At 58.0% G+C, this 12,465-nt stretch overlaps 1 protein-coding gene across 1 annotated transcript in view; it reads right to left on the reverse strand.

Moving 5' to 3' along the window:
- Positions 1-1,492: 1,492 nt before the first annotated feature.
- The window catches only part of ARHGEF10L (Rho guanine nucleotide exchange factor 10 like), a 141,674-nt gene continuing 130,701 nt past the window's right edge, over positions 1,493-12,465 (reverse strand). The window contains 3 exon segments of the mRNA XM_053898907.1: positions 1,493-2,196; positions 3,375-3,497; positions 10,447-10,621. Of these exon segments, the coding sequence (XP_053754882.1) occupies positions 1,664-2,196; positions 3,375-3,497; positions 10,447-10,621 (831 nt within the window). The 3' untranslated portion in view covers positions 1,493-1,663.

The raw sequence follows: 12,465 nt of genomic DNA on the forward strand, positions 1-12,465 counted from the left end.
CTGCACAGCTGGGTCTGGTTGACAGGTCCGCCTCCCGCCCCCGCTGATCTCTGCTTCCCTCCTCCCCGCCGCCTGGTGCCTGGTGCCGCGAGGCCAGGAAGTGTGAAAGGGAGGACGCACAGGTGGGCGGGTGGTGGGTGGACAGACAGGCGGACAGATGCCAGTGAGGTGGTGGGTGGGGAGACGGAGAAAACACCTCCCTTTCGGGTGGGGGGGATTGGTTTTGTGGCCTTGCCTGCAGGCAGCTCCAGACATCTGAGGATGGAGACTGAGCCAGGAGAAGGAAGCCGGGGCCCCAGGCAGCCCCGCCCGCCAGTCGCGCCCCACAGCCTGGGCTCTGCCACCAGCATCTGGAACTCACCCCTTCCTCCCTCGGCCCCCTCCCTGCCTCGCCCCTTGCCCACAGCAATAGCCCCAGACCCCGATCCCGCACACGGTGAAGCCCTTCGCCTCCCTTCCCTCCCGGGTCGGCAGTGACAGGTGCCAAGGCCGCCTGCCTCCATAGCATTCCAGAGCAGGGACGACAGCCTTGTCTTCAAAAACTGTTCGGAGGGGCCTGGGTGGCTCAGCCGCGTAAGCGTCTGACTTCAGCTCAGGTCACGATCTCGCGGTTCGTGAGTTTGAGCCCCGCGTCGGGCTCTCTGCCGTCAGCACGGAACCCACGTCAGATCCTCTGCCCCCCCTTGCCCTTGCCCCTGCTCGCTCGCTTTCGCTCAAAATAAATAAACTTTAAAAAGAAACTATTCAGGAAAGAAGCTCCCAAGAGCCCCTTCTCGAGCAAAAGAGAACTTTCCGGGATGATGGAAATCGTGGGGCTCTCCAAGACGCTTCTCCAAGACGCCCCACCCCGTGGGGCTTCTCCAAGAAACGTGGCTATGGGACTCAGGACCTGTGATTTCATTTCATGTTAATTAATTACACGAATAAAAAGCGACACGTGGCCAATGGCGAGTGCACCGGACGGCTCACTCTAGGGCCTGTGCCACGGCGGGGCCCCCCTGGTTCCGGAACAGCCCTGCCTCCTTCCCTCGTGCCTCCGTCGCACCTCAAAAAACAAAAAGTCAGTGCAAGCACTCACGTTCTTCTTGCCTTTTATTCCAGCATCTCCCAGAGCTCCAATATGTACAGACTTCATTTATACACATAATATACACCATATATACGTATTTATATATATTCACACACCAGCCCACACGCTCTCATACACGCACACGCACACGCCCATCCAGGAGAGGCGCGTGGCCGTCTCTGAGCCCCGCTCGGCCCGGACAAGAGGTGCTGGGCTTGCCAGGCAGTTGTGAGGTTTTGTGTTTGTTTTTTGCTTTTAAAAAGAAGGCCATTTCCTCCAGAGGTATCCTCTCCCTGCACCCAAACCCCTCCCCCAAAACTCTGAAATATTTTTTCTTTCTTTCTTTCTTTCTTTCTTTCTTTCTTTCTTTCTTTCTTTCTCTTTCTTTACTTCCTTTCTCTTTCTTTCTTTCTTTCTTTCTTTCTTTCTTTCTTTCTTTCTTTTCAAAAGGAAGAGGCTCTCCTCTGCTCAGCCAAGGTAGTTCCGGGAGACCCAGGCCCATCCCCACGGTCCCTGGAAGGCGAGCAGTGCTCCCGGGAGGACCCCGCATGACTGTCGGTCGCCACGCCCGCGGCTGCGCGCCCCCGGTGGGGGCTATAGCGTCAAGGGCACCTGCCAGATGAGGAGGGCGCTGTCCGTCTCCCCGCACGGGGCTGGCCTCCCGCTGCCGCCCGAGGCGCTGCCGAAGTTGCGGTAGCCTTGCCCCCCGGAGATGATGGCCACTGAGCAGATCTCCTTGCGGTGGGCGTCCCGGGCGCAGGGCCGGCTGCGCACCCAGACATCCGGGTCATCGGCCATCTCGTAGATGGAGCCGTCCTCCTCACTGTGCTCCAGGGCCGAGCCGTCGGCGGGCGCAGGCTCCCGCACGGACAGCAGCGGGCCGGGGAGATGGGCCGTGGAGCGCAGGCGGTACTGAAGGAGGATGCCCTTCTTGCGGGTCAGCTCTCGGCCCACGCGGCTCGCGGGCGGGGGCTCGTGAGCCTGCCCGTCGGGCTTGTCCTCCTCCGCCCGCGGCCCTTCGGCCTCCTCCTGGTCGCTCCGCAGGATGTCGGGGGCCAAGATGCTGGTAGCCACGGCCAGGAAGGCCACAGGCCCGCAGTGACCGTTGAGCGACACCATGCCTTTCCCTGCAAGAGTGGGGCAGGGAGAAGGGGCCCAGAGGCCCAGCTTTAGAGGAGGCACCCAGACCTCTCTTGGAGAACGTTCTGGGTGGTGTTTTGGTTTTACTAACTGCAGTGGATGGTGGAGCCTCCGGGGGAGGGGCTGTCCCACAGCCTAGGGCTATTTTCTGTGGAGGAGCGGGACAGGGGACAGCAGCGACCTTATCAACCACTTGGGGGGGGGGGCATCAGTGTGAAAGCGCCAGCCACGCGTCTCCGAGCCGTTGGCTCTGCCCAGAGAACCTTCCCCACCCACCTGCCGCTCCGCCCCATCCCCTAAAGCCCAGCTCGAGCCCCTCGGCAGCACCTCCTTCTACACCCACCCACAGATCGCTGAGCGCCTGCGTCTCTGTGCCCCGCGGGCCCGGAACACCTGCCGGCATAGCACCCGCCACCCCAGACCTCAGCTGCCTCCACCAGACTGTCAGCGCTGGGGGGCAGGGTCTCTGCCCGATACGTCCTGGCAAACCCAAGGACTGACACCGGGGGGAGCAAAATGACCTCTGTGATGGAAACAGGAGATCTTGTATTTAGGAAGAGACTCTTCCTTAGCAGGGAGGGCGGCTCAAGATCCGGCTGGGCTGGTCTACCCTCAGGGCTTCCCCCCTCCCCCTCCCCACCTCAGCCCTCCGGCAGCAGCTGGAGACCGCTCTGCCATGACTATCGGAGGCCAAGAGGGGCCCGGGGCTCTGGGGTCCTCCCTGACCCCGCCCTTGTTCTCCTGGCCTCGGTGCCACAGGTCCCGGCAGACCTCCCGCTGCTCCACAGGAACACATTTGCACACGGACCCCATCCCCAGAGGCCCTCAGTTATTTCGGTCTCTGGAGCCTGGACATGTTGAAGCTTCTATGGGGAGGGAGCAGGAAGGGGCCCGGCCACTATTCACGGGTCCCCACGAATCCTGAAGCCACTGGACCAAGACATGCTATTGTGCCCACTGGCCGGATTAGGAAACTGAGACTAAGAAAGCAGGTGGGAGACAGAGGGGGAGGGGAGGACATAATTCCGCCGTGCCACAGCGCCACCTGTGGTGACAGAGGACATTGGAGAATGATGCCTAAACACCTGGGCACGAGACACGTCCTCCCCGGCCACCTGCAGCTGACTGTCCCAGGCCCTGCCCAGACGGGCTCCCAGAGCCTCACCTGTGATCTTGGGGATGCCTTCCAGCCGAGGCACAGGCAGCAGGACGATAACACCCTGGTCGGTGCCCACCCAGAGCAGACCCTGGCAGATCAGGAGGCTGGTGACACACAGGTGCTTTTGGCCTGCGGAGAGAGAAGCCAGCGTGAGCCGCACAGCCTCCCCCGGGGACGGCAGTGGGTTCTGGGAGCTTCGAGGTGAGGAAACGGCTCCTCCTGTGAGACCGGCAGGAAGCTGGATGGGGCTGTGGTCAGGACATGGGCTTGGGAGGCTGACCTGGCTGGATCCCCCAGCTGAGTGCCCCTCTACCCAGCCTGTTTCCACCCGGGGAAAGTGGGACTGCCCGAGGAGGCAAGGGGGTTGAGCCACTGGCCAAGGAGCTGGCCCGTGGGGGCCCTCCGTGGCCAGGTGGGGAGCAAAGACAGGGTTTGAGGGCGACGCGGATGTTGGCGTACATGGGATGCCTGGGAAGGGAGCCGGCGTGGACGCAGAAGCGAGGCGAGTCGGCAGTCTGCCGCAGTCCCTCGGTCTCCAGCCCAGGCCTGTCCTTCCGCCCACGCGGGCCCTTCCCCGGGAGAAGGCACAGCGCGCCTGGCAGCCCCTGGCCTGACGTGCCAGGAACCAGCAAGTTACTGATGGCGGTCCAGATTAGCGCTTGACCGTCCCCCTGGTGCCGTCTCTTCGTTTCATCAAGAATGCGGTGGCAGGGACAGTGCGGGGGTCCCTCTGCCCTTTACAGGCAGGAAGCGCAGCATGAGCCACGCCCCACAGCGGCCCAGAGCGGGGTCTCCAAGGCCAGGCGCTGAGCTCAAACCCGGGCTCTGCCCCTTCCCAGCTACGTGACCCAGGCCGGTCCCTAAACCCCTCTGTGCCGTGGCTCCCTCACCCGCAAGAGGGGACAATGACGATATTCCACAGCCTCGTCCTGAGGATGAAACGAGTCAACGACTGAGCGGAAATCACCTAACCCAGTGCCCGGCACACGGCACACACAGAAAGGTGCCTTCGGACGCTACTGCTGTTGCCCTGTTGACGACGGTCACCGGAAAAGGGCACGAGGGACAGGCGGCACCGATGCCCCCCTGCCTTCCTAAAGGGCTGTCTTGCTTCTTGCCCGATTCCTCCTGCCCCCCTGAGAGGGGCCAGCTCTTCCCTAAAAGGAAATTCGAACTCATGCCATGTGCCATGGTGACAACAATGCCACACGGTGTGTGAAATGACCTCAGAGCGCCGGTTCGCGGCCTGGGCGTGTCTCAGCACCAACAGCAGGGCCAGGAGGCCCCCAACTGCATTTCTGGCAAGTACCCGGGTGCCACTGGTGCGTGCTGGTCCAGGGACCGCACTCTGGAGTTTCTAAAGCACACAGAAACCCGGTCTGGTCGGACGTAAGCCTTGCAGCGGCCTGGGACACGTGTGAGACACGGATGTTATGCCCGTTTTCCAGATGAGGACAGGAAGGCCCAACGAGGTCACCCAGCCGGTGAGTGCGGGGCAGGGGCAGGGCTCAGGTCTGCTGGTTGCAGTCTGTGCGTCTGTTGCCTCTCCGCTCTTGAGCACATTACTGCGGTTCCACGCGGGTAAGGGTACGAGCTCCCTGTGCACGGCAAACAGCCTCCGAGCCGAACGGGGTGGCTCCCCAGGGTTACCCTGTCGGGGTTCACGCGGCACCGTCTAACACAATGGACTCTACCATCACTGACCCACTCACTCGGCACTCCGGGACACCCCAAGCACCTACTACGCGCAGGACTCTGCACTCCGTGCTGGAGGCACAGTGGGAGCCACACACGCAAAGTTCTGCTCTTGAGGAGCAAACACTCTAGGACTTTCTGTGATGATGCAAATGTTATGGATCACGCTGTTCGATGCGGCAGCCACTAGCCACAGGTGGCTCGTGGACACGGGCTATGTAGCTGGTGGGATTAAGGCACTGGATTTTTCATTTCATCCGGTTTTCATCGTCATAGCGGCTACCGTATTAGCACAGTCTAGAGAGCGGAAAGAGGAAGTGAAGACATAAACCAGGAACATAAATACCAGGCAGAGGATTCAGATGGGAGCATGGGGCAGGGAGAGAGTGGGCAGGAAGGTTCCTGAGCTTCTGGAAGGATAGGGAAGCAGGCGTGGGGACATGAGTTTCAAAGGACAAGGAGGAGGCAGCCACCCCGAGCCCCGAGCTAAGGCCTGGGGCACAGCATATGCAAAGGCCCCGTGGCAAGAATAAGAGGGTGGCAGGAGCAGACTACAGCCAGCGCAGCTCGGGGATCGGGGGCGGGGGGGGTGGAGCTCAAGACAAGCAGAGAGTGGGTAGGCCAGGGTAAGAGCGGTGACTGTTCATTCTGAAGCTACATTCTGGAAGCTACTAGAAGGTCTGAGGAGAGGCGTGGGTGGCCTGGCTTGGAGGAGCGAGTGCTTTGGCCTCAGTGTGGTGGAGGGCAGGGAGGGAGCAAGCAGACCAGCCAGGCAGAGATGTGGTGGCGAGACGCCATGGTGGCCTGGAGGACGACAAGAAGCCAGCACGTTCGAGATCTGGTCTGAAGTCGAATGGCAACCCTCTGGCAGACTAGAGCGGGTTGGGAGAGCGGACAGGCGTCGAGGGCAACTCCGAGGTGTTTGGTCTCGAGCAGCCGGGCGCCTGGCAGTGCCTGGGACTCCGACGGGAGGGCGGGCCTGGGGTGGAAGGCCACGCTGCCTCCCGGATACGCGGACGCACGTGGTGGGCCTGGCCACGCGACGCGAACTGAGTCCCACTCGCGGTGCTGATTCAATGCGGGAACGCACACCCCGGGAAGAAGAGCCGGGCCCGTGTCTGGACAACAAGGGCCGTTTCACAAACGGGTCTGGGTGTGTGCAAAGCTGGGGCTCCTGCCCACGCCCGCGTCAGCTCAAAACGGGCAGACGCCAACCAGGAGGACGGGCTCCCGGCCGGCGGCAGGTGCTCCCAGCCCCTCCTCACCACCTGGCCCCCGCTCGGCCCTGGTCAGGGTCTCCATCGCCCCATCTCTCTCTCTCTCTCTCTCTTGCCGCTTGCTTTTGCAGATGGAAGCCTCGTGAGGGCAGCAGCTCATCTGCACACTCAGAGTTGAGTTGATTCCCCAGCTCGCGGCTCAAGTGCCCTAGGCTCGTGAACAAATGAACGAGCGAGAGCAGAATAGCGAAAAAGGACACGGGTGTGGGTGTCACGCGCGGGGCGTGCGAACTGACAAGTCATTTTCTTTCCCTTCTCTATCAGTGAGTATTATAAACCTGCCTCGCTCAGTTTTATGATTATTGGAAATACACGTGTGTCTGTATAATACACACACACAGTTGGGTGCAGCTCTTAGCCCAGAGTGTACAATCAATAAAAGGAGGCCATTAGGATAACGTCTGTGATTATTAAAAGGACCTAGACTTGTGGCTCAAGATCAGCTCCATCAGAGCCATAAACCCACAAAAATAATTAAGCCCAGAGAGCGAGCAGTGGCAAATTTTTCATCTCGCTGCCTCACCTCCTGTTCCAGGGAACCCTGGGGCCGTGAGCCCAGCAAGAGACGGCTCCCCGATGCCCCCGCATCCTCCCGGCCCCCACTGGACAGCTGAGACCCAGCCGATGAGAGGAGGGCAGCAGGAAACCCAAAGAAGTACCACCAGCATTGAGAAATGACTTCATCTGCAGACCTCATTCTAGGGCCCTTCCTCCTCCCCGTCTGCCTCGAGGAAAAGATCAAGACACTTCACAAACAGTCCGAAAGGAAAAAAAAAAAAAATTCTAATGGTGGATAAATATTTTATCACAGAGACTTAATGCAGCAGTGTTCGACTCACCCAAGCCATCTATCTGGAGATATACAACTTTAAAAGGCTCAGGCTCTTGGAGAACATTTTATTAATGACCTGTCTAGTTAGGAGGAGGGGGGGAGTTTAGGTTCAAAAAATGCATTAATACCAGCCGGGTACATGAGAGGAAGAAAGGGGTCGGGGGAAGGAAGCGTGATAAATTTTTAACACGCCCTTAAAAAAGTCCACACTTAGAGGAGGAACAAATTTATTACTAATTATGCAATTATTTCATTTGGTGGTGTGGAGGAAGAAAAAAAATACTTAAGAGCCTTTTAAAAATATTTCTAATAAAGAATTTACGAATCCTGCTCTGTTGTTCTTCCGCCAGGGGCACAGTGTGAAACGGGTCTGAAGCCGCCCTCTCCCTGGGGCAGCTCCGGCCCGGCTCTTCTGGGGTTTGGGGGGTCCTGGCCCCAGCCCCAGGCTCCACGGTGTCGCTGACTAGGAACGGCCTAACAGAGGAGGCCCAGGGCACTAACCCCTGGGGAAACTAAGCCTCCCCCACCGCCCAGATGTCCCAGGGCCCAGCCCCAGGGAGGTCTGGCCAGGGAGAGGTGGCTTCTGTCTGCCGGACGTAGCAGGTGCAGCCGGAAGGACATGGGCTGGAGAGTGGGGACTGAGCAGGGAGGCACCCTGGGAGATGTGCAGCCCACAGGGCGGGTACGGCGAGGGGCAGGGATGGCCACGAAGATGAGAACGAAGGTGATGCCAGTGAATGACGCCGCCGTGGACCAGGACTCACTCCAGCCAGAGACTATGGGGTGCTGTCCCTGCCCTGCCTCAGGCAAGGCCCAACCTCCCTGGGAGGCAGGGACCGGGGATCCCAGGGGTTCCCCACCCGCCCCAGGTCACGGGGCTGGACGGCAGCAGAGCCAGCCTGACTCCAGCTCTGGTCTGCCCTGTGCCCCATGGCCAGGCTCCGACTCAGATCTCGGCCCCTCTGTGTATAGATGGGGCAACTGAGGCCTGGGAATGGGGACGCTGCCCAGTAAGTCTCGGAGAGGCTGCAGTGAGGGGCCTGGCTCCGGCCTCCTGGGCGTGTGACCTTCCAGGAAATCATTTAGGCTCTGGGGCCTCCATTTACCTGGCCCTGACATAATCATAAGATAGCGAACGCCCTTCCTTCTTCAAAGGGTAACTGCAGAGAACAAGTGAGCCAGTGGGTGTGCAGATGCATTTTGAGCTCACGTGGTAAAGCCACAGTTGTGCCCGAGGGGGCTGCGGCTGTCTACCTGCATCCGGGCCTGCCCGCCAGTCCCGCCTCGGACGGCCTGACGGGCTGATTCTTTCTCTCCCCTCCTCTGCCCCCAGATGAAGCTGAGGAGATTTAAAAGGCCCACTTATTTTCTTGTTCCACTAACTTGAAGTAATTTAGCTATCAGCATAAATGTGGAAATATTTTTGTGATATAGAGAAGGTTCTATCATAGGTGAAATAGATTTACCTTGTATAATGGCTAAATACTGTGAAATACAATGAAACTGAAGAAGGAGGGAAGGAAGGGGAGGGAGGAAGGAAAGGGAGGAAGGAAGGAAGGAAGGAAGGAAGGAAGGAAGGAAGGAAGGGAGGAAGGAAGGGAAATCAGGGATGAAGGAGGGAGGGAAGGAGGGAAGAACAGGAAAAGAGCCATACCCCAGGTCCCACAGGGCCCACACAGCACACCCTGGGAAGTGTATTATGGCCCTATTTATTCTCCTCACACACCTATCATGCTCCAAGCCCGTGCAAGGTGTCTTCCCATGCCTGAAGGCATTTATCCGGAGCCAGGAAGCCCTCTGTCTAGTCCCACAGACGGACCACAGACCAGCAGGCAGAGAGACCTGCCCAAGCCCCACGGTGGCCGAGCCAGGGCTCTGGCCACCTCTGAAACCATGTCTTCCCCGTTATGCACCGTGGGACTCTCCCACAGACTCCCGGCCCTGCCTCTGGCCTGCCGCGTGACCACGGACAAGCCCCTTCATGGGGTTACGGTGAAACGCGACCCTGTACGTAAAACGCTCGGAACCCAGCTCACTGCAGGGCTTGTGGCAGGCTACTGCCACTGCCCAACGTGGAGCAAGCAACCACCACCCCCTGTCGCCACCAGGCCAGACTCAGGGACCATTGTTGTGCCTGGCCGGGAGGAAGCAGGATCTCTGGGTGTGATCTCTGGGTCCCCTGGCTGGAGTCAGGGACCAGGCCTCTGTGGTAAAACAGAGGCCCCCACGCGGCCCCTTAGGTTTTGGCTAACGTGCTTGTCCTTGGCCCAGCCTCACAGGACGGGGAGATCAGTCCCTCAGCTCAGCACACAGCCACTTCTGGCCTCCACACGGCCCATCTGCTGAGTCCTTGTAACAATTAGCTCCCCACCTGCCATGCCGGGCCCGTGTCCCTGGCCCCAGGGCCCCTCGGCTCTCCCAGCTGCCAAACCTAGCCCAGTTTGGACAGGATGGAGCCTCTACATCCTCCCAGACCAGTCTATTTGTCTCCTGGGGGCTGGGCCAAGCTCTAAAGCCAGCCCGGGGGTAGGAACGGGCCCTGAGCAGGTGTCTGCCCTGGTTCCCTCTGGCACAGCCTGCAGGGTCTGGGCAGCACCTTGGACAGCAGACGGTAAGGGCGCTGCCTGGAGCCGATTCCACAGAGGCAGATGCGGGAGGAGCAGGGTATTAGGTGAGCTCCAACCTTACTCCTCTCCACTGAGCATCACCAGTAGCTCTGCAGGAGGAAGCAGGGCCCCAAGGGGATGACGTCCAAGCCCTTCGCCCTCCCCCTGCCCCCAAAGCCCAACCAGCAAACTAAGAGAGACAGCTGCCTTTCTTAGAAAAACCTCTAAAGAAATAGACCCCTGTCAGCCTTCTCTCTTGCCCCTCGCCTCATGTTCCGAACGTGATGGGAGGCAGAACTGGGTGTCTGGTCAACCTGAGGGGCGGCAGGTGTAGACGGGCCCGGGTTCCCACCCAGTATGGCTTTTTGGCAGCTTCCTGATCTGGAAGTCTGCTGAATTTGGAGCCTCATTTCCCATGAGGGGTGAGAGGGAAGAGCGACGACAGCAAGAGAGGTTTTGGAACGATGCCCTGAGTTCGAATCCCGACACTGCTGTCTCCCCTCTCGAAGGCCCAGTTTTTGAGGCCGGCCAAACACTCCTATGAGGGTTAACAACATGGGCTGACCAGGAGGCACCTCCGCCTGGCCATGGAAGATGCTGCACGGATTCCAGCATGTTCCCCGCACAGGCCCAGGACAGCAGGGCGCGATGCCCAACAGCAGCCTCACCCGGCAGGAGGAAGGTGGTCCTGGTGGCGATGTTGATCTCCTGCAGATGCTCCAGTGTCTCAGTGTGGAAGAGGCGGATGGAGGAACCAGAGGAGAAGGCCATCCAGACGCCGCTACCCGCCTTCACCATGTGCGTCACACTCACGGCCTCGTCCTGATGCGCCTCGAAGCTTTGCTGCGGCACAGAGAGAAGGGTGTTGGGGCTGGGCTGGGCCTGCCAGCCGAGCCTCGGGAGGCCAAGCTAGCTAACCCAGCCTCTGCCTGAACCAGACTCAGGGCTAGAAGGGACCCTCAGAAGCCTAGCAGCGAGTAGTGTGCTGGAAAGTGTTTAACTACTGGTGGAGAATCCTGGTTTGCCCTGTCTGCCGATTCCCATGGTGTAAATATTTCCAACATGGGCCGTCTCAAGCTACCCACATGACATCAATGAACAAGGAACTAGGAAAGGGATAACAGACCAAGCTCTAGCGTGCCCCTGTGACACAAGGGAAAGTCAGGGCCAAAAGGCGACACAAGAGGAAGTGGCACCTGATGAATATTATCTAGAGTTACAAAGGCAACAAACGGAACAATCGGGGAAGGGAGGTGGGTCGTGTGAGTCAAATCCTAATCCTTTACGTCTCTGCATCCGAATCTTTGCATCTGTGGGGATGCAACACATAATGTCCAAAAACTGATGAGAAACAGCAGGGAGCGGGGTTCAAAATGGTGAAGCAGCAAGATCCTGACCTCACCTCCTCCCACGGACACAATTATCTACACATACGCGTGGAATAATTCCCTCTGAAAGGAACCTGGAAACTGAATGAATTGAGCCTCCACAAGAAATATAAAAGGATGGTGTCGAGACCAGATGAGAGGCAGAGACACCGACGCACCAGAGGGAAAAACCCAGCCGTGGTGGGTCACAATCAAGAGGGATATCAAAGGTAGAGAACTTCCCTGAGGAATGAAGAATTCAAGGTCTACATCAGGCACCCCAACCCTTGGACCCTGCACGGGAGAGATGAGCCCCCAAAACACCAGGCTTTGCAAATCAATGGGGATTATATTCAGAGACTCTAGAAAACTGGAAGGAACAGGAAACTTGCTCCTAAGGGGCTTGCACACACTCACTCAACCTGGAAACCAGTTGAAAACGCCAATTTGAAAAAAGCATACACCACTGATAAAGAAGATCCATTTACTACAAACCTTAGAGGGTCTGCCAGAGTGGCAGAAAACAGCAGGGGCTCTGCCCATGCACTGAGATGCTGGTAGGAGCCCTTTTGTCCATCTCAGTCTATCTTACTAACAATGGTACTGGTGGGCGCCATTTTGGAATTCTCCCTGTAACCTACGTGTGCCAGCGGGTGTACTCCACTGAGAACCTTGTCCACCAATGTGCCCCAGTAGACATGGCCCACAGCCAGGCCAGGAGCCAGCCCCACCTACCAATGTGTCGCAGCCACAGTCCCACCACAACAGGAGGGCACACACAGCCCACAGAGGGGACAGCCCTTGAGCACCTGGCTCTGGAGACCAAGAAGTTTCCACTTCTGGGTCCCATACATCCTCCCCTACATAAGGCCATTCATTTGAGACTGGGAGAGGTCAGTGATTTACCTAAATACATACAGAAAAACACAGAGTAAGGCAAAATGAAGAGACAGAGGAATATGTTCCAAATTAAAAAAAAAAAAGACAAAACCTTAAAGAAAGAACTAAATGAAACGGAGATAAGCAATCTACTTGATAAAGAGTTCAAAGTGATGGTCATAAAGATGCTCCCTAAATTCAGGAGAAGGATGGATGAATACAGGGAGAACTTCAACACAGAGGGAGAAAAATAAAAGAAAATACCAAACGGAAATTATAACTGAACTGAAAAATACATGAGAGCGGTCCAACAGCAGACTGGATGAAATACAACAAATCAGCAAGCTGGAAAATAAAGCAATGAAAAACACCCAGGCAGAGCAGCAAAAGGAAAAAAGAATTAAGTGAAGACACCTGAAGCGACCTTTGGGACAACATCAA

The sequence above is a fragment of the Panthera pardus genome, unplaced genomic scaffold (genome assembly GCF_024362965.1).
Source record: "Panthera pardus isolate Hobbes unplaced genomic scaffold, ASM2436296v1 HiC_scaffold_11, whole genome shotgun sequence".
Taxonomy (NCBI): Eukaryota; Metazoa; Chordata; class Mammalia; order Carnivora; family Felidae; genus Panthera; species Panthera pardus.